At 41.8% G+C, this 20,455-nt stretch overlaps 2 protein-coding genes and 1 long non-coding RNA gene across 6 annotated transcripts in view; 1 reads left to right on the plus strand and 2 right to left on the minus strand.

Annotated features, from left to right (window-relative positions):
- NPC1 (NPC intracellular cholesterol transporter 1) overlaps nt 1-12,736 on the plus strand; it is a 55,412-nt gene extending 42,676 nt beyond the window's left edge. The window contains exons 19-25 of the mRNA XM_037892743.2: nt 2,211-2,326; nt 3,137-3,266; nt 3,740-3,940; nt 5,383-5,614; nt 8,098-8,211; nt 10,388-10,550; nt 11,373-12,736. Of these exons, the coding sequence (XP_037748671.1) occupies nt 2,211-2,326; nt 3,137-3,266; nt 3,740-3,940; nt 5,383-5,614; nt 8,098-8,211; nt 10,388-10,550; nt 11,373-11,455 (1,039 nt within the window). The 3' untranslated portion in view covers nt 11,456-12,736. The remainder of the gene's footprint in view (nt 1-2,210; nt 2,327-3,136; nt 3,267-3,739; nt 3,941-5,382; nt 5,615-8,097; nt 8,212-10,387; nt 10,551-11,372) is intronic.
- Nucleotides 4,895-7,934, minus strand: LOC119565604. Its single transcript, XR_005224350.2, has 2 exons — nt 7,613-7,934; nt 4,895-5,251 (listed from the first exon to the last, which is right to left on the minus strand). It is a non-coding gene; the product is annotated as an uncharacterized LOC119565604 (long non-coding RNA).
- RMC1 (regulator of MON1-CCZ1) overlaps nt 11,871-20,455 on the minus strand; it is a 29,302-nt gene continuing 20,717 nt past the window's right edge. For 2 of the 4 annotated variants that reach the window (XM_037892744.2, XM_043539739.1), the window contains 10 exons: nt 19,862-19,906; nt 19,172-19,225; nt 17,678-17,806; nt 16,802-16,908; nt 16,069-16,188; nt 15,660-15,737; nt 14,965-15,069; nt 14,809-14,877; nt 14,240-14,465; nt 11,871-12,075 (listed from right to left, as the gene is read on the minus strand). In XM_037892744.2, coding sequence (XP_037748672.1) covers nt 11,996-12,075; nt 14,240-14,465; nt 14,809-14,877; nt 14,965-15,069; nt 15,660-15,737; nt 16,069-16,188; nt 16,802-16,908; nt 17,678-17,806; nt 19,172-19,225; nt 19,862-19,906 — 1,013 coding nt within the window. In that variant the 3' untranslated portion in view covers nt 11,871-11,995. Of the gene's footprint in view, nt 12,076-14,239; nt 14,466-14,808; nt 14,878-14,964; nt 15,170-15,659; nt 15,738-16,068; nt 16,189-16,801; nt 16,909-17,677; nt 17,807-19,171; nt 19,226-19,861; nt 19,907-20,455 lie in introns of those variants that run through there. The other 2 variants (XM_043539740.1, XM_043539741.1) reach the window with 2 other exon arrangements.

Raw genomic sequence — 20,455 nt, forward strand, 5'->3', positions numbered from 1 at the left:
GGATGGCATTGTGTTCCGCACGGCTGAGGTTATGGGGCAAGTGATGCTGCTTTTCCACAATTTCAGCCCGTGCACGTCGGCGGAAGCACTCTATGTAGAAGTCCAGTCTGTTGTTTCGACCTTCAGGAGGAGTCCACCTAGAATCCTTCTTTTTGTAATGTTGGTAGGGAGGCCTCTGTGGATTAGTATGTTGTTCAGAGGTATTTTGGAAATATTCCTTGAGTCGGAGATGTCGAAAATAGAATTCTAGGTCACCACAGAACTGTATCATGTGAGTTTGTGTGTGTGTGTTTTTTGGAAAAAGGGGGGGGGTGTGAGAAAACCTGTATTTGTGCTGGAAATGTCCCACCTTGATTTTCATGCACATTGTAAGGAGAGTGGTCACTTTGGATAGGCTATTACCAGCAGGAGAGTGAGTTTGTGTGTGCGGGGGCGGAGGGTGAGAAAACCTGGATTTGTGCTGGAAATGGCCCAACTTGATGATCGCTTTAGATAAGCTATTACCAGCAGGAGAGTGGGGTGGGAGGAGGTATTGTTTCATGGTCTCTGTGTGTATATAATGTCTTCTGCAGCTTCCACAGTATGCATCCGATGAAGTGAGCTGTAGCTCACAAAAGCTCATGCTCAAATAAATTGGTTAGTCTCTAAGGTGCCACAAGTACTCCTTTACTTCCTGTTTCAGTTGCTTATAAGTTTGCCAAATGCTTGGGCTGAAATTTTCCATGCTGGGATTCTGCCTTGTACTGAACTTTTTGGAAAGCTTTAGCAAAAATGGTTCAGCAGTTTTCCAGAACAAGATTGGGGGGAAAAGACTTAGTTTTACATGTGTTTTTAAAACACACTACAATTATAGTGCTTCCATGCTTTGGATCAAGGACCTGAAATTTTATGAGGAGTTTTCTTTGGTGTCAGGGATGTGCCCTCTTGCTGTTCGCATGAAAAACTGAATTTTTGAAAAATCTTAGTTAAGACATGCTCAGGTAGACTTGTTAGAGCTTGACAGCTTGAACTCACCAGAGATTCCATCTGTACATAGCATGCTCCAGGTTGTGATTGCAGGGGCTGAGCAGGACTTTTGCTGTAATTGCTGCTGTAATTCATGTGGTGCTGGGCTCAGGAACTGAGAGAGAGAATCTTTCTCCTGTGCTCTCGATGATTCATCCGCCAGTGCCTAGGCAGTGTGGAGGAGGAAGTGGTCTGACTCAAATGCAGTGTGGACAAGAGACATCTGGGACAGTGGTTGTTAACCTTTCCAGAATACTGTACCCCTTTCAGGAGTCTGAAGCCTGAGTCCTGCTGCCTGGGGCTGAAGCATGTAACTTAGCTTTGCAGGTGCCCCTCCCCGCCCCAAACCTGTTCTGTGCCCCCTTGGGTTAAGAAACACTGATCTAGATGAGTTGAAGTACCCTCTGGAAGACCTCTGCATATCCCCACGGGTATGTGCCCGTGGTGGAGAATCACTGATTTGGGGTGTGATGGAGGGAGTTGATTGGGCCTGGGAGCTTGCGGGCAGGGGAGAGACAGGACTGGCTGGGCAAAGAAACTAATACTGGGGGGCAGAAGAGTGGGACTGGGTTGGGGAGAGACTGAGATCAGGTGAGGAGGCTGGGATGAGGAGACTGGGGTTTGGACAGGGAGCCTTGAACCAGGGGACTGGGATGAGGAGTCTGGAGTGGGTGAGACAGGGACTGGCTATGTGAGGAGACTGGTATGAGGAGCTAGAGTTGGGGAATGAGAATAGATAGTACTGGGTCAGGGACTGCTAGAGGGGACGGGGCAGAGCACACTAGGTACCCCTAGAACACATTCCCCTCCAGAACCTGAAATGGAACCCAAGATTCCTGTGTCTCACCTTTCGTCTGCTGTCAGCAAAGATCTGTGAAACCCACCAGCAAAATTTCTCATCCCCCTCTAGTGCTGGTCCACATAAAAGATAACCCACTATTCCCATTGGCTTAAGTAGCAGGGGTCTGTGCTGTGGATCTAAAGTTCCAATCCTGATGTTAAACCCTGTGGGTGTCGATGTCAGAATGATGGAATTTTTTTTTTTAGTGTGGTTTTTTAAAAACCTAGTTTGTATGTAATTTGCTTTGTTAAAAGAACACTAAAAGTTGTGAAGTTTGAACGCTTTTTAGGAAATGCCAGAATTAAGGTTGTCTCTTAAATCATCTGTCTGGTATCTATTGGTATCTATTTTTGTTATGTTTCAGCACAAGGATAGGCTTTCCTCCCTCTTCATGGATTGATGATTATTTTGATTGGGTTAAACCACAGTCATCCTGCTGCAGAGTCTACAACACTACTGGACAGTTCTGCAATGCTTCAGGTACTCTGCGTTTTCTTTTTCATGTTTCCAGTGTTGCTTTAATCATATTTACAAAAGCTTTTCAAATACATTTTCTTCTAAATAAGGACTTGAATCTACCCTCTTCTTTTAATATCACAGCGTTCAACCTGCTTTGTGCAACTTTTTCTTTTTAATTGGCTAGATGTACTTTACTTTCCCATTCTGGAATTATTGCCATTTCTGGAAGGAGACTAAATTTAATGCAGTTTAAATGTTAAAATGCTGCGTTGTTAGAAGATGCCTTTTTGGACAATAATGTTCCCAAAATAACTAATTGGCGTGTGGACCACTTTGATCCTTATGAGCTCTAGATAATGCAATCAGCGGTTTCTGGCCCTCGTGTCTTGAAAATTGCCTGCACTGTGCCTTGCGTGTTGGGATCTGTTGTACGGTACTGAATACAGAACATAGAGCTTGGTACCACTATTTTAGTCTTTGTATTTGACTAGCCTTATCTAATGTAACAGCAATCCCAAGCACAAAGAAATGGGTGTCTTTGATGCAGAAAATATAGGACTTAGCTCTGTATTTTGGGTTTTCTCTCTGGATAGAGTAAGAAGAGTAAAATTTATTTTTATATAACTCTTCTTACTCGTTTGTGTGTATATGTATTATATATAATATGAGCTACCTTTATCCAGCAGTGAAAGAATTATTTCTTTTAGGGTTGGATGAGCCCTTCAAGTCACTGAAGTGAAACTGAGTATTGTACAATGTCCTATAGATGTACCCTTGCTGTCTGGCTGACATTGAGTGCTTTTTATTTCTTTCTGCTTTTGTTTTTTCCAGTTGTCGATGTATCCTGCATGCGTTGCCGTCCACTGACTCGAGAAGGCAAGCAGAGGCCTCAGGGTGGAGACTTCATGAAATTTTTGCCAATGTTCTTGTCCGATAACCCTAATCCTAAATGTGGAAAAGGGTAAGTGCCTATAGACTGAATCAGTTTAATCTCTGTTGAAAATTAGCAGGTGAAATAGGAACCAACAGTGACACTTGTTTATGAAATGTATACCCATCATCAAGCCTCTGTGGGCACACTTGCATTTTAATTTTAAAAACATACTGAAATACAGACCACTTAAAAACAGAGGTGCTCCTATGTTGGCAAAGTTGTAAGTATCAGATTTTCTTTTGTCCTAGTTATCTTGTCTGGAACATCCTACCTAAGTGATCAACATACGTGATCTTTTGTGGAGGCGCTAGTTAGTACTTTAGGAATATTTTCTGATAACACTGTAGAACCCATGTCTCGTATCATAAGAATTTGCAGATAGTTGGATTTCTCTGCTATTTGTGTTACATTGAGAAATCCTGATTCTTGGCATCAAAATGAAAGTGGTTGATCTTGTTGTTGCTTGACCATGAAGTAATACAGTTGCACTTCATGTACAGAGGACATGCTGCATATAGCTCTGCTGTCAACTTCATAAACAAGAACTCTGATGTTGGAGCTACTTACTTTATGACTTACCATACAGTGCTCAAAACTTCAGCTGACTTCACTGATGCTATGAAAAAAGCACGGATCATAGCAGATAACATTACTGAAACCATGGGCATCAAAGAAAAGAATTACCGTGTGTTCCCTTACAGGTATGTGGTGGATTTTTTCGCCTTAGGAATGTGTGTATAGTAACTTCGGGGAAGAGGTCGTGGGTTCTGGAGAAAGTGCATGTTGGCTGGATGTATGTATTAAGAGCTGAGGAAGGATCTTAAAGTATTTTAGTTGTTTTTTACTATGATTTAGCAGCTGGAAATAAGGAAAGCCAGCACCATGGGACCACCAGCATATGTCTCTAGGTCCCAGTTTGAGAACCTCTGTGTTAAGGGTTCTACTAAGACAATTTAAATAAATTGTTGTTGGAAGCCAGTTGCTTTCCAACCTACTCCTGCCAGCGATTCTTCCAATCTACCCCACAATAAAGACAATGTTAGTCTTCTCCAGTTTGCAGGAGTTACCTGTGTCTCCAGTTCTTGCACCATCATCTCTTCGGAGCCATATGTCCTCTGCTTTTCTTTTTCCTATCTGAATCTGTAGAAGGCTGACCAGCCATTCAGGAACTTGTGCAGGTCTTGGGGATTTTCCTTAGATGCCACTATTTCTTCATTTTACCTTCTGCTATTCCCTATCCTTTAAAACCCCTTGGTTTTTTATACTTGTTATACTGAACTTTTGAAAAGTTCAAGTGATTCAGTGCTCTAAATTCTTGCTGCTAATTGTTGCTGTCCACTTTTTCCTGACCCTCTTCCCTGATGCTTTTTCTAAACTGTGAGGACTCTTCCCTCATAAACACGGGGATTTTAGAATAAACGAACAAAAAGCCAACTTTTAAATGCCCAGAAGAGAAATTTCTTGCTCCTCAGACCTCTTCAAAACAGCTGATGAAATTAAATTGGAATCAATATCTTGCAGTAAAACTTATTCCTTTGACTTTCTGCACCTTAAAAAAGCTTGAAAGAATATGAATGTTCTTAACAATATTAATGTTTCATGAAATTCACTTTTTTAACGTTTAGCCTATTATCTGTATTTGATATCATCTTTAAACTGCCCTGTTCTCAAATAAAAAAAACTTAGGAAAATAGTTCTCTAGGATTAAAGAACTTTTTTTTTTTTTAAATCTGGTTCCTCTATGGCTATGTATTCACTTAAAATGCTACAGTGGCACAGCTGCAGTGCTTCGGTGTAGGCACTTAGTACAGTGATGGGAGAGGGTCTTCTGTGGCTATAGCTAATCCAACTCTCTGAGAGGCGGTAGCTAGGTTGATGGAAGAATTCTTCTGTTGACCTACCGCTGTCTACGCCCAGGGTTAGGTCAGATTAACTATCTCTCAGGGTGTGGATTTTCATGCACCTGAGAAATGTAGTTATGCTGATGTAACTTTTTTCAATGTAGATCAGCCCTGAGTCAAGAAAAAGAATAGATAGGGGTTTTCTACAAACCTCAATGACTCAAACACTTATGTCACCAAGAATCATCTCCTAAATAGGTCTAACCAAATGGATGGCTAATGACTGTCTCTTCTTTCCACAGTGTGTTTTACGTCTTCTATGAACAATATCTGACAATTGTGCATGACACCATCTTTAACCTCTGCGTGTCCTTGGGATCGATATTCTTGGTGACGACTGTGCTGCTTGGTTTTGAAGTGTGGGCTGCTGTGATGGTATCCATTACTATTGCTATGATACTAGTCAACATGTTTGGAATAATGTGGCTTTGGGGCATAAGCCTGAATGCTGTTTCACTGGTTAACCTTGTTATGGTAAGGGGTATGTGTATTTGTGTGTGTGTGTTTAAAGGGGCTTTGATGTTCTCAGTGCAAAAGCAATGTACATAGCATGTCCTGAAATCTGTGACTGGCATTATCTTGTAAAACCTGACAATTGTAACTTAGTATCTGTTTTGTATAGAAAACTTGCTAAGGGCATGGCTACACTAGTGTGTTTACAGTGGCGCACCACTGTAAACTCTCTAGTGTAACCGCTTTAAGGCGACAGGAGAGCTCTCCAGGGCTGGAGCACTCACGGAAAAAAATTAGCAGGTGCTTAGCACCCACTGGCAGCCAACTTCCCCCTTCCCCCCAGCATCTCCTGTCCACTGATGGCCATGCTGATCAACTCCTCCCCCTCCCTCCTAGCGCCTCCCGCCCTCTGTGGATCAGCTGTTCTGCGGTGTTCAGGAGGCACTGGGAGGGAGGAGGAGCAGGGACGGGGTGCACTCGGGAGGGGTTGGGGGTGGGGCCTTGGGAAAGGGGTGGAGTGCCTGGAACTGAGTGGGGGAGTTGAGCACCCCTGGGGAAAGCTGAAGCTGGTGCCTGTGGGCTTAACTACTCCAGCCCCTGTGAGTGGCAGAAGCTTCGGCGGGAGACACAGCGCTGTCCACATCACCACTTCTGTCAGTGTAACTTATGTTGCTTGGGGTGATTGATTCACACCCTTGAGCAACATAAATCATGCTGATGTAAGCTGCAGTGTAGACATAACCTTAGACTTATTCTGACAGGAGTGAAGAGGTTAATCTCTTATATTGCGCTTTAGAAAATTTACATGTGTGAGACTTTGCACAGATACTGTTAGAAAGGTAACTGCACAGTGTGAGATGGTGTGTAAAACCCATCTCTCTTACAGGCAGTGTGCATACACAGAGAAGAACAGAGCTTGGTTGTATCTTCACTAACTTTTCCGAGTAGCAGCCGTGTTAGTCTGTATTCGCAAAAAGAAAAGGAGTACTTGTGGCACCTTAGAGACTAACCAATTTATTTGAGCATAAGCTTTCGTGAGCTACAGCTCACTTCATCGGAAGAATCTGTTAGTCTCTAAGGTGCCACAAGTACTCCTTTTCTATTTACTAACTTTTCCATCATTCCACTACAACTGATGCAACTTCCATCTGTAGTAGCAGTAGTAAAAGCAGGCTGCATATCATGTCATTTAGATCTGGTCTTGTGTGTGCATGCACATGCCATACTGTCTCCACACCATTAATCCCTGCATGATTAAGGTTTTACCAACTGATGCCTCTGCACAATAGATCTGTGCACACTGGGAACACTACAGCTGCTGATCCAAGGGTAGAAATGCCTGTGGCCAATCTAAGAAAGGTTGTAGTGTAATGGAAGGGGAATGAGTAAAAAGCTAGTGTAGGCCTTGGAGAACCATTTCAAGACTCTGGCCATATGTTTTGTTTGCCCTCTGGTGACTGTTTTAGGAGAGGTTTCAGAGTAGCAGCCGTGTTAGTCTGTATACGTAAAAAGAAAAGGAGGACTTGTGGCCCTTAGAGACTAACCAATTTATTAGAGCATAAGCTTTCGTGAGCTACAGCTCACTTCATCGGATGCAAGCTGTAGCTCATGAAAGCTTATGCTCTAATAAATTTGTTAGTCTCTAAGGTGCCACAAGTACTCCTTTTGTTTGAGGAGATGCTTTAAAGCAGGCTTGAAAAGGGCAGCTGACCCTCTAGTGCCAAACAGTGGCTGTTGTAAGAGAAATAGATAGCAAATTAGTGAAGGCCCACTAAAAACTTGATGGCTTTATTCAGTGTCTTATGGGCAAGTGAGAACCAGACAGCCAAAAACTATGTAAGCACAGCTCATTTTCTGATGCTTCATGTCTTGTCCATGCTACAAAATGCTGCTGATGGAGTAAATTAGGTGTACAGTTGAAGGAAGACTTTAAAAGCAAAAGATACACACTTATAATGGAACCCTGAGAAGAAAAAGTGCTAGTGAGGGACTACAATGACTCTTTCAATGCAGACTTACCAATCTCCGTTTGACTTTTTCATAATGCAATGTAGATACACGTAAGATCTCCATGGGTGTTTATCTGCAAATATTGAACCTGTTTTTGGAGTGGTATCAAAACACAGGATCAAATGTCAGTTTGTTACATAAGAGAATGTTTCTACAGCAAGACCAGTTGTGTGTCTTTCCTCCCCTCAGTACAGTCAGTGATCCAGTCACTAGCCAGTTTCCTAAGGGTCAATACACTGGTGCTTTTTACATATTAACTGCTTTAATAAATTATATTTAAACCAGTCACTGAGCTCTGTGCTCATGGCTTTGTCACCAGAACCCCTCTCAAAATTTGCCCTACAATCTCTGATCCCAGCTTTTTTAAAAAAAAGTCAAATTGTATGTTTTGACTCTCTCTTGTATATTTAGACTGGCATCTTTGGCCCTCAATACGTGGGGGCTGAAGTGATAGCTTGGCGCCAAGAAATTAACTGACCTGTTCTTACTTTCAGAGCTGTGGTATCTCGGTGGAGTTCTGCAGTCATGTCACAAGAGCATTCACTGTTAGTACCAAGGGTAGCAGAGTAGAGCGTGCAGAAGAAGCACTCTCCTGCATGGGCAGTTCTGTAAGTGTCTGTTCCTTTGTAGTAATATGTTCCTTTTGTGTGTGCAGACAAAATGACTTAAACTCAAGTTCAGTGCTTTCCCATCATCACTGCAACTTTAATCAAGTAATACCTTGTTACTTACTAAATGCTTATGTTGTAGGATCCACTTTGCCTGTAATATACTGGGAGTCATTCTGCAATGGTTAACCTTCTGTTGTAATGGTGTCAGTCACAATTCCCTAGATGAGTCTAGATTTCTGTTATAGGCCTGAAAATAAGGTTTATAACTTCTGATTAGTTTGATTTGATTGTAAATTGTGATGCTTAAAATTGACTAAAACTTTCTAAAATTCATTTTTAAGTGTGACTGTTCAGTGCTAGGTCATAGCCTGAAATTTTAAAAATGCTTGTGTCAGTTTATTGGCTCAGGTGTTCGGCAGGCGTTATAGAACTCCAAACAGTTTCAGCTTTTACTTCTCTTCAATGTAGTTAACCTCTGGCGGTGCTTTCAACCAAAATTAGTTGGAGTATAGACTAAAGCCTGAGTGAAGGTTGCACAGGCTAGTTATGTTAGCTAACACATGGTATAAATATACTTTTTTGGGGTCTCTGTAGTTAGTTGGGTGATCAGCCACACTCATGTTAGTGTCCTTGCTGGTGTTGCATTCCCCCATGTGTGTCACTAGGACTTCTGGGAGCATGGTTCTTAGTGCTGCGGTAAGCTGAACTGTTGTGCTTTCCCAATGAATCGTGTGAGAAATCTTCTGTCCTTCTGGGCATGCAAAGGGAATTGTTTTCCAGTGCCTTCCCCGCAGCGGTAGAATGGTTTTTCCTGTGTCCTCACTACAACATGGGCAGCTTACCAGCCTGACTGTAAGCTTCACTTGGGCTTGAGTGAGACAGCTAGCCTGGGTTAGAAACTTCAATGAAGTTGGGTCAGATGTCTGTGTGTGGATGGGAGCTGGGTTGGGGACAGCATCTGAGAGAAAACCTGAGTTAAGAACCTGCAGTGAAGTAATCCCCCCAGAATAACACAAGCTAAAATCTCAGTGAAGGCAAGGCCATTTTCAGTTTTTCCAGCTGTTAGGATTCCCTTCTGCCTTACCTTGACTTGCTTTTTTCTAAGGAAGATGCTCCCTGAATTGGAGCAGGGGCCTGTAGAGGCTTAAATATAATTCAAGCACATAATGATGCTCAATATGAGATTAAAATCAGCTGGCTGTGTCCTGATTAAATGGAACCTTACTGTGGTGATCACACCATGTCGCATTGGAAGGGGAAATGGTTGTCAGAAAACCTTTTAGCCAAGTCAAAATTCCCTCTAGTTTTTTTTCTGCAACATCTAAATATAAAGTGAAATTACTAAGGGGTGAGAGATGAAGTAGTGTTACAGGGGGATTCTTTATCAAGTGGGACTCCCAGTAGACTAACTTTCTTGATCTCCTTTCCTTTTTTGATTACATGCTCTTTTGAATTACTTATTTTAGCTATATTCCTATTATCCTTCCTCTATTGCAGGCGTGGGCAAACTTTTTGTCCCGAGGGCCACATCTGGGTATGGAAATTGTATGGCAGGCCATGAATACTCACGAAATTAGGGGTAGGGATGCGGGCTCTGGGGTTGAGCCAGAAATGAGTTCGGGGGGGGCTCTGGGCTGGGACCGAGTTGTTTGGAGGGCAGGAGCGGGATCAGGGTGGGGGTTGTGGCATGTGGGGGGGCTTAAGGGTGCAGACTCCAGGCAGTGCTTATCTCAAGCAGTACCATGTCCCCACTCCTACTCCTATGTGGAGGCGCGGCCAGGTGGCTCTGCATGCTGCCCTCGCAGCTCCCATTGGCTGAGGTTCCTGGCCAATGGGAGCTGCGGAGCTTGGGGCAGGGCACTGTGGAGCCCCCTGGCTGTCCCTATGCATAGGAGCTGGAGGAGCGAGGCAAGCTCCTGCTTCCTGATGGGAGCTTGAGGGCTGGATTAAAAGGTCAGACAGTCCAGATGCAGTCTGTGGGCTGTAGTTTGCCCACCACTGCTCTATGCAGTATAATGGATGATTGTACTTTCAAGGAATATTGCAATATTTAAACTTTCAGAATGGGGCATTTCTTCATTCTCACCGTTTCGCTATTGAAAAAGCGAGTCACATGACACCATGTCATTGTGCATGAAATCACTTACTTATTTTTAACCTCTTCTATTACCAGGTTTTCAGTGGTATCACTCTGACAAAATTTGGAGGAATTGTAGTGTTGTTCTTCTCCAAATCCCGAATCTTTCAGATCTTCTACTTCAGGATGTATCTAGCTATGGTGGTGCTTGGAGCTATCCATGGATTAATATTTCTTCCTGTTATGCTTAGTTATATAGGTAAGAATACACTTGACTGCTAAAGATGGATTTTAAAATCGGTGTCGTCTTCAACTTATCCCTTTCATTCAGTAAGAAAAGGAGTCTACAACTGTGTGCCTAAATAAACAGCTAGGGATACCTGGTATAGTTGCTTCAAATACATTGGATCACCTGCTGTGACCTACTTACGGTTTAGTTCGTAGTAATTTGGTCCTGTTAAAATAGATCTGTTTACAGCAGACTTTCCATCCCTTTTCAGTAGTCTATAAATATAGTTGCACACCTTGTGGTAGCATTCCTGGAGTGCTACCAGTTCCAATAATGTGTCTTACTGAGTCCTTTCTCAAGCCCTCAGTACAGTATTCTTTCCATCTTTAAGTGAGTTTCCTTCCACTACACTGTGGGTACAGAAATGTTCACTGTGAAAGAGCTATATCATAAGTTAAGAACATCTGTTAAATGAAAAATGCTTAATTCTCCTTCACCCATTTAGAAAGGGAAATCTCCAGTCTATGCTTTTCTACATCACTTGTATTATGAAAGTAAATAGTGAGTCATTAGCAGTTGTACTGTATACAAAATAATCTAATCCTCAAAGTTGATATTTTGGCATATAGATGTTTGTGTTAAGAACCAATAACATTTTAAGTAAGGTGATCTTAACTACTTAGAGGGAATACTTTTCAGGAAAGCTGTATTTCCTTTAGAGGAAATACTTAGTCAAAGCAGAACTAATGGATTATCTACTTTCTAGCTAACAATACTGCCCATCTAGTTTATAGCTGCCTGTATTACTGAAGGAGGATTTCAGAATATAATTCTCCCTTTTCTTTTACTCAGGCCCATCAGTAAATAAAGCTAAAACGCATGCTGCACAAGAAAGACACAAAGGTACAGAACGAGAGAGACTCCTCTACTTCTAGCCCTTTTAACCGTGTTCAGTGGACTTCATGAACTGTGGCTTAGGCCCCATTCAGCATAAGACTGAACTGCAGCAATGTTCTATGACTATCACACTGCCCCCGGGTTTAACTTGTGCACCAATCCAACTACAGGAGAACAGCAGCTTTGGATATAAAGCTTCCAAACTCAGGAAATATTACCTGTGACTCATGGACTAGTATTACTAAAACGAGATGTATTAACAGGATCTCTATTTTAAGAGGCTGCATCTTTTTCTTTGAGAAATATAACTGCTTGAAAACTTTTTCCAAAGCAAACTCAAGGTGATGTGTGTATGAGAATGGACTGCCAAACCACTGACGCTACTTTTAAATGCAACTCAATGCAATTTTTTGGCTTTATTTTTAGGGGAAAAACAAGCCATCACTCCAGAGGTTGTGTAATATTTTTAGTAATATTTGCCACAATGGTCTGTATATACTTTATTATAAAATCTGTAGTTCAAAATCTCATTACTTAAATGCAATAAATTATACATTTTGTATGAAAACAGTACACTTTCAGAAAGTGGTAGGCTTCATGAGAGCATGTTCTCCAAAAATCTGCTTGAAGAAGGTGACATGTTCTTCACAATGTTCTCCTATAAGACAGGACAAAAGGCTTAGTTAGCACAAAATCCTATTATATTGTCCCTAAGATGGGTGTGGTGACACTAAAATTCAGAACAAAATCAACTGCATCAATACTGGTGTTTAGGTTTTTCCTCCATGGAAGTGGTTTTTGCTTTACTTATGTTTTTAGCTTTTTTTTTTTTTCATTAGAAGCAGCTGCTATTTTTAGAGTGAACTTCCCTTTTAAGGCCTGTCAGCTGAATAGCCTTAGCTTCTTCTGTTTTTAATGGTGTGACTGCAAGATCTGGGTATAGTTCTTCTAGGCTAGAGGCATATGCAGCACAAATTTTGTAATAACTGGGAAGGGAAGTATTAAAGTAGTTAAATGGAAACAGTCCTTTGCTTTGGGTTTAGGTTGAACGTGTTACCTTGTGAGTCCAAAATTGTGGTATTCACTAATCCATAATTCTGTCATGTTCAAGTGACTTCACAGAAGAGGAATGAGACAGCAGGGATGGTGTAAGTCAATTTTTTTATGCAGTTAAAAGTTTCAAATAGCTTTTGGTTGAGAATGTTCACTTAACTAATTATTTTGAAAGGTTCTTCTGTATGCACACTTTTGTAAACTTGATATTGGGGGAAGGGTACAACTTAAATGTTTCTAATAAACTTAGAGGCTGTTTGTTTATACCTTGATGTGTAACTTGGCTGTGTGCACTGACAAAGAAAGCAACACATGTATGGGATACAGAGAATGTTTGCTGAAGTTTTAAGTAGTAGCTGCTGTCTTAAGGGATGTCTGTACTGCAGCTTGAGCACAAATGTGCCTGAGGCCCTGGGTCTGCACTTGAGTGATGAGGTGATGTGGCCCTTGCTATTTTTAGTTCAGTGCTCTACTTGGGTTGGGAGGTGCACACTCAGCTGCAGTGTAGCCATAGTAGGTAAAACAGCATGTTAAACACTGTCCTTTTTATAAATTAACTCATTTCAACACCTATTTATGATTAGACTCCTGCCACTCATTCAAGTTACAAAATTATCTGCTAAATTACGAGTAATGACATCTGTCCTTTCAGGCCTCTTTCTTTGCCTCAAGGAAAGTGTCATGAGTTTTCAACACCTGATGAAAGGCTGGTATGAATCAGTCTCATAGTAACCTGAATCTTGCCAGTGTTAGAAACCAACTAGCACTACAGGAATGTGTACAGTAGGAAAGCTTTCCCCCCCCCCCCCCCCCATTACTGTAGCCAGGGCAAGTTGGGGTTCTAGCACCTGTTGGTGGTCAAGCTAAACAAGTCCATGTCAGTAAGGTAATGAAATCTTTAGCACATTTTCTTTGTGTAGTAGACAAGACTGAGCCTAGTCAAGCCCAAATGCTTTACAGGAATTAACATGTTTAAGAGCTCTAGTGAACACACAGCTTTGATCCTAATCAAGACATTACTCTTCCAGCACTAGTCTTTAATTTTTAATATAAGGTAAAGTTGTTTGCCTTTGACAGTGCAGCATATTTTGAAACTAATTATATTCAGGGTTAGAGTGCTTGTTACTACAGCTTAGACATTTCATGTATAACTGGAATCATTTATACATTGTGGGGATAAGGCAGACCACATACAGATACTACAAGTTAGAACTATGGCCCTGCAACTCTCCCCCTGGAGAGCTAACAATTAACTTCCACAGCCAACGCTGACTCTGAGGGCATGCCATCTCTAGCCCTCTTCGCAATCAAACCAGATGATGATAGCACAGGTGTGGTAAGCCTGAGAAGGAGCCAGAATTTACTAATGTACATTGCCAAGATCCACAGTAATACATCAGCTGCCTCCCACCCACTGGCAGCTCTGCTGATCAGCTGTTTCATGGTGTGCGGGGGGGGGGGGGGGGGGGGGGGACAGGACGGGAGGGACAGCTAGAGGTTTATCACCCCCCAGCACATTGGAAAGTTGGCACCTGTAACTCCAGCCCTGGAGTTGGTGCCTATACAAGGAGCTGCATGTGGCTCTGGAGCCACAGGTTGGTCACCCCATGTTAGCACAAACATTTTAGCTGTCTTGAGTCAGTGGGGGTAATCTTCACTAACCAGGCCCCAACCTGCTGAACTGGAAGCCACTGCTAACTCGACCACACATTTACATTAAAGACAGGCAGATACTAACTCAGTAATTCCATTTTATACCATCCTTTTACCTGGGGTGAAATTAGGGTTCCCTCGTAGCCTCTGATTTCTTTGTTCAAAGAACCTGAATATGGTATAAAAAAGCATGTTGTCATCTGCCTGCTTTGCTGCATCAAGGAACTTGCGGGCAGAAACACTGTCATGTCCTCCAACACCCCTGATGAATCGCAAGGCAGCCAGCACCTGGTGCTTGGACAGTAGAACCTCTACTATTTCATCATTTGCTGTAGAAAGTCTCTGCAAAGCCAAGTAACAAGACAAAATTAAAGCCATAAAGTGATTAATACTGTAATACAGCCTTCTTTACAGTCACCTCTCGTATATACTAACTGTATGATCAGGTACAATACCGTAGGGTTTGAGTTGCGGGGGAGAGATTGGCCTGCTAAACCCAGGGTTGTGAGTTCAATCCTTGAGGGGGCCATTTAGGGATGTGGGGCAAAAATTGGAGATAGGTCCTGCTTTGAACAGGGGGTTGGACTAGCTGACCTCCCTTCCAACCCTGATATTCTAGGATTTCTGCAATCCCCCATTCATGTGACATGTTTGAAGCATATTTTGTTTACACAGTAATTCTTACCTTTAACATATCCAGAGACAACTGATGTGCAGGGGGATAAATGCTCTCAAGAGACAACAGCAGACAGGCCTGAAACAGTAGCAAAGAGTACTGCTGAAGTATTACCCTTAATTAATCCTAAAACGGGTGTCATGGAATCCATAGTGACATACATACCAATGGCTTTGAGTCACTTAGCACATGGTACTGCAGGAACTGATGAAGCATGTAGAACAGGTTGTGCTGAACAAGCGTTTTAATGACCAGTTCATATAGATAATGCTGAGGATGCAAGAGACAGGGAAAGAAACTCTAAAGCAGTTTGACTCAATATCAAGTCTTCAGTTGTTTGTTGGGTTTCAAGATCTTCTAGAAGGTGGAACTGAATAAGATTTTAGTTAGAACCATACATAAGACTTCCAGTTTGAGTACTAGCTTTTCCCTGTTCCCAGTTAAATGTAAGCCGTGTGGCTCAAAAAATGGAAGAAACTTCATTCTGTTGCTCAAATAATTAGACTGAGGCTGCCAGCTTGGTAGCCAATAGAGATTGGTCTGTGCACACTGAAACTGTACTGAAAGCAGCCTTAGAAGCACAGTGATGTGTTAAGTTTCAGGTAGCCATTTAGAGACTGGACCCCTTCACCTTAAGGCCAAGCTGCTGCCAAGGCTTGCTGATTCTTCCTCTGCTGCTTTTTGAAAATCTGGACTGTATTTTGAACTGATCTCTAGAACCCAGAGACACTGCTCATCTCCCACCTCTACTACTGTAACAACCTCCTCAAGGCCCATACCACTCTCCTCCCATTCTACAGGAAACAGGATTTAAAAGTATGAGTAGGCACTGCCCCTTATTGCTCTTTGCAGATCTTTACCTGAACTGCAATCTGGAACTGGTTAAGAGAGCGAATGTATTCCATCAAGACTGCTATAGTGAACTTGTGAGGTGCTTCCTATGCAGCAAGAGGAAAAATTATGGTAGTTAAAATCCCGAAGTGGCGACTTGCATACTAGTTAATGGCTTAGATTAGCACCAGATTCTCATGTCAAGTACTGGCAGAAGCTACTGTTATCTAACCCAACACTCACTCCACATAATTATGATATTCAACTAGTCTGTTACCAAAGACAGCTTGTGTCCTTCAGAAGAATTATAGTGAGTATCACCAGTCTTTCCGTAGTCCCATGTACCCAACCTTCCTCTTAGGAAAATTTTCCTGTCTAGCACTATCAGTTCTTTGCACTTGATTCATTCACATGTACAAGTTACGTTTCTTTACTAACCTTCTTTTCAGTAAACACTGACAGAACATGTGTGTACATGTCAGACTGGTCAATAACTGCTTGAGTACGGACTGGTCGTTTCAGAAGGGGATTGCCTCGGCTCTGGCCTGTTTCTACCACCTACAACAAAGCAGAGGGAAGATGAAGTGTCTTATTAACAGGAAGCTATTTTGTACTGAGTAGGCTTTATGTACACAGGGCTAAGTAATCGGTATGCATTACCTTTAGAGCAAAATCAGTGGTCTGATCTAGGGCTAACATGCTGTTTAACTTTGACAAACATTCTTGATCCAACTCTTACTGTACTATGAAAAATCTTCAGCTTTATTCAGTAAGTCAAGTTTTGGTAGGGCTTAGTTCTGTACAAGCTAACCCATAATATATATTAAATACAATGTAGAATGGTGCTTTATTGCAGTGTAGGTTATTCCCATTGGTATCTGGCTACTCAATAGTTCCACCAGAAATACTCAAGTTGGGTGCAACCTAAAAAACTGATATGGTTGAAATATTTAGAACACAAGTCAGAAAATTCAAATTCATGGTTCTGCAACAGTATATATAAAAGTAGAACAGCTATTATGCTGTAAAGTTGAAGTTCTGTACACATGCAAGGGAGAAGGTGCACTTGCTATGGCTAACTGACTTCAGTTTTCATCTCTGTGATGAAAACCAGAAAGGTTAGTATTTTTTGAAATGCGTTGTCTAAATAGCCACTGATGCAATTACTTACCATGGTATAACTCTGCTCTGCTTCCAAGTACTTTTTATACTCATGATTGAGTTTGTCAAAAACAGTGGCAATCACAGCCAACGTTCCCCTGTCTGGTTCACTTAACACTGAAAGACAATAGCCATAAAAAACAAGATACTGATAAAACGGTCTGTCCCCCTTGCTAGTGGAGTATATACTCCAGTAATGTTTTTACCACAGACTCTTTAAAGGTAACTGTTACATTCAGGAAATGCTCTTAAGCACAGCAGAGTAGGTCAACTGACCCATGAACATCCTAAATTCCAATTTCCCTTTGCACTAAGGGTATGTCTACACTATGGGTGGTACAGCTGCAGCAATGCTGCTGAGGCACCTGTAGCATAGACACTTCCCACATCAACAAGACATTTTTCTGTATATGTAGGTAATCCACCGCTCAGGTGTGCCAACATGGCTAGTTCTAAATTTTAAGTGTAGACTATAGTAAGCACTATGATTAATTGGAATGCAAATGCCTTTTGCCAGGATATGAAGATTCATTTGGTGAAATCAAGAATTGGGTTCAAAGAAGGAACCAGACTCATCTTACATTTTCAAGCATGTGCACACAATAGCCATCAGAAAATGATTTTGAGAGAGATATTCAAAAGCAACATGGCTTAGATATTGTTGGCAGCATAGTCAACATCACTGATGAGAAACTGTGTTTAGAATGTGGTTCAGTCACTGGTACACAAAATGCTCCCCTATTTTAGTCCCTGGTAGTTCACAAAATAAGATACTGAGCTCAAGGCAATGGAGAACTAGCCTTGAATGAGGACAGTACAGGAAGACACCTCTGCAATGCTTCCAAGAAAGAGATGGAGAGAGACAACCAGTACGAGCAAGACTTACTCTGAGAACACACAGATAGGATAACCATTTTGCATTCCTTTCTCTGGAGAAGAAAATCCATTAGCTTTCCTTTATCTGGCAAGAGGTTAACCACAGGCTCAAGTTTCACCTCGAGATTCCAGAGATAACCTAGGTTTGAGAGAGCCAACCATCAAGCCTTATTAAAAATATTAACTAAAACAAAACTAATCACACAACTAGTGAGGACCACTTAAGTTTTGACTTAACACATGAAAAGTCATAAATGACAGTCTTCCATATCCATACAAGTTATTTTACACTTAGGCCTTGTCTACACTACAAAGTTTTGTCAGCAACAGTTATGCCGCTTTAATTAAAGCACTTCAATTAAAATAGCTGTTGCACGTCCACACTAGTTCCTTGTGTCAACAGAGTGCGTCCACACTAGCAGCTCTTGCATTGACACAGAGAGCAGTGCACTCTGATAGCTATCCCACTGTGCAACTGGTCACAAGGTGCTTTGGGAAGGGCTTGCTGTACCTGCCCCATGAAGCATTGCATCACATGATGTAGGTTTCTCAATCCTACCATTCCATGGGAATACTAGTAGATTGTCAGCTGCTTTTCAATTGAAAAGGGGGGATGGGGGGAGAAGGAGAGTGGTGTGTCTGGGGTGCTGGAGACAGCAGGCTGACTGACCTATCCTGAGGGAGGGGGACAGCCCCCAGCTTTGCTCAGCACAGCAGTCTCTCCCAAAGCAGCCCACTCTGCCTATGGTTCTGTGATTCCCTCCAAGTTCTCCCACAGCATCCTCAGGAGCAGCATCCTGAGCAGCCCTGTGAGCTCTCTCTGCTGAGGTATGTCAAAGCAGCAGTCCTGTCCCCTTCCCCTCCTCCCCGCTCTCTGCAGCAGCAGTCTGCCTGCAGCTGTGTTCCTAGCGCAGGGCAGAACATTCCTCCTTAACGGTTAGTTCCCAGAGCAGCATGCTCAGCTGTTAGATACTTCCCAGAGCTTTGAAAGGGGAGGGGCGCATGCCTGCAGGGAGATCAAAACAGTGAGCAGAGCCATCACAGCAGACATTGTGGGATACTGGTGGAAGCCAGTTATGTCAACAAAACAAACAGCAGAGTCTACACTGACTCTGTCACTTTAACTATGCAGCAAAAAGCTCTATGCTTCTCCTTGAGGTGCTATGGTTTTGCTGCCAAAAATAGCTTTGTTGTGTGAACACCTCCTGTTTTGTCAGCAAAAGGCAGCTTTTGCCAACAAAACTATGTAGTGTAGGCAAGGCCTTAGTTTCTCCCATTCTGCCTCTTTTGTTAAGACGTATCCAAAATAGTTTCATTACTTAAGTGACAAACATGTAATCACCTTCAGTTATGCTTCATTAACCCTGATGTCCATTAGTGAGATTCACATTGGTGTAAATGGAAGTTAGACTATTAAGCTAATGGGACTGGAATTAGAAGGCTAGGATAGAGGTGCTGTACTTCAATCTAAAAATTAATGGGAAACTTATCACATCCAATTTACCTTCACTTGCGCTGATTATAATATCAGGCTGAAAGACTATCCAGGAGGAGGAATCTAAACGTTAAAGAAAATTCTTAAGGAATAAAACACCAGCCCTACTTTTGATACTAGCATATCTGTTTATAAAACCACTCATATTAGCATTGGCTTTAATAAATAAGCCCCCAGAAGTTGCTGATTAGGACCAAATTCAAGCAGCCTCATTCAGATCTCCAACATTGTCCCCTTTGTTGTTTACCATCCCTTATGAACCAGTCACAAGATGATTTCCTCATTTCCTTATGACGTTTCAGCTGAATATATTAAAGGAATTTCACTCATAGACCTCTTAACCCTAAAGTATATTTTGATTCTGTATTGCAGCTATAGCACACTTTTGTTTTCAAAAGCTTTATACCACCATTTAATTCTCAGAGAACCCTTATCTGAAATGAGAGACTACGAACCCCACAATGCTATCTTAGTCACATTATAGTGGGACTACATTCAAATATTTTGTTGTAATATTCCAGTACTCCATTCTTTCACCAAAAAGCCTACTAACAGACTTGTCTAACAGGCAAGGAAGAACAAATATTTGATTCCCCCTTTTCACTTTATTTCTAATAGCAGAAATCCTAAATTTGCAGGTGCATAGAGAAACGATTACATCTGGACAAAGTTCCAGAATAAAATTGAACCAAAGGATACAGAGTTTACATGGAACAGGAGACTGATTAGTCACGGAGGCTGGACCTGCACATGGGGGGAAAAGTTAACATCTGAAACAAAGAAAAACAAGTCCCAGGACAGACGGATTTCTCCAGCTGCCATGAGTAGGTAAGGTTTATTAGCTGATTAGCGTGCACATTCTTGTTTATGCAAGAAATTAACTATCATCTGTTTTCCCTTTCAAGATGTAGTATCTCAGTTTTTAGTAAAATGTGTCACGAATCACACTTGCTTTTGTCACCTTGTGCTGTGTTGAAATCATAACTTGCCACTTTATGGTTAAAAGACTTTTTGCAACACTAACACCTAAGTAGCTTGTTGCTTTGATGTAGCTGTATGAACAAGCAGCTACGTATCACTGTTAACTGACTGCAGAACTTGTTGCCTCTTGAGAGACTCTGCGTTCCTTCTGCCTCCTCACTTATTTCTCAAATTTAAAGCTATTCATTAGTGTGGGTGTTATGATTTCAACACAACACACAAGTATTCCACAACTCAGTTAAAAAGAAAAAACATGACATAACCCATCCTAATACAATAAAAATAATGCTGCTCAGTTTGCTCGATATTGCA

This window comes from Chelonia mydas, chromosome 2 (genome assembly GCF_015237465.2).
Source record: "Chelonia mydas isolate rCheMyd1 chromosome 2, rCheMyd1.pri.v2, whole genome shotgun sequence".
NCBI lineage: Eukaryota > Metazoa > Chordata > Testudines > Cheloniidae > Chelonia > Chelonia mydas.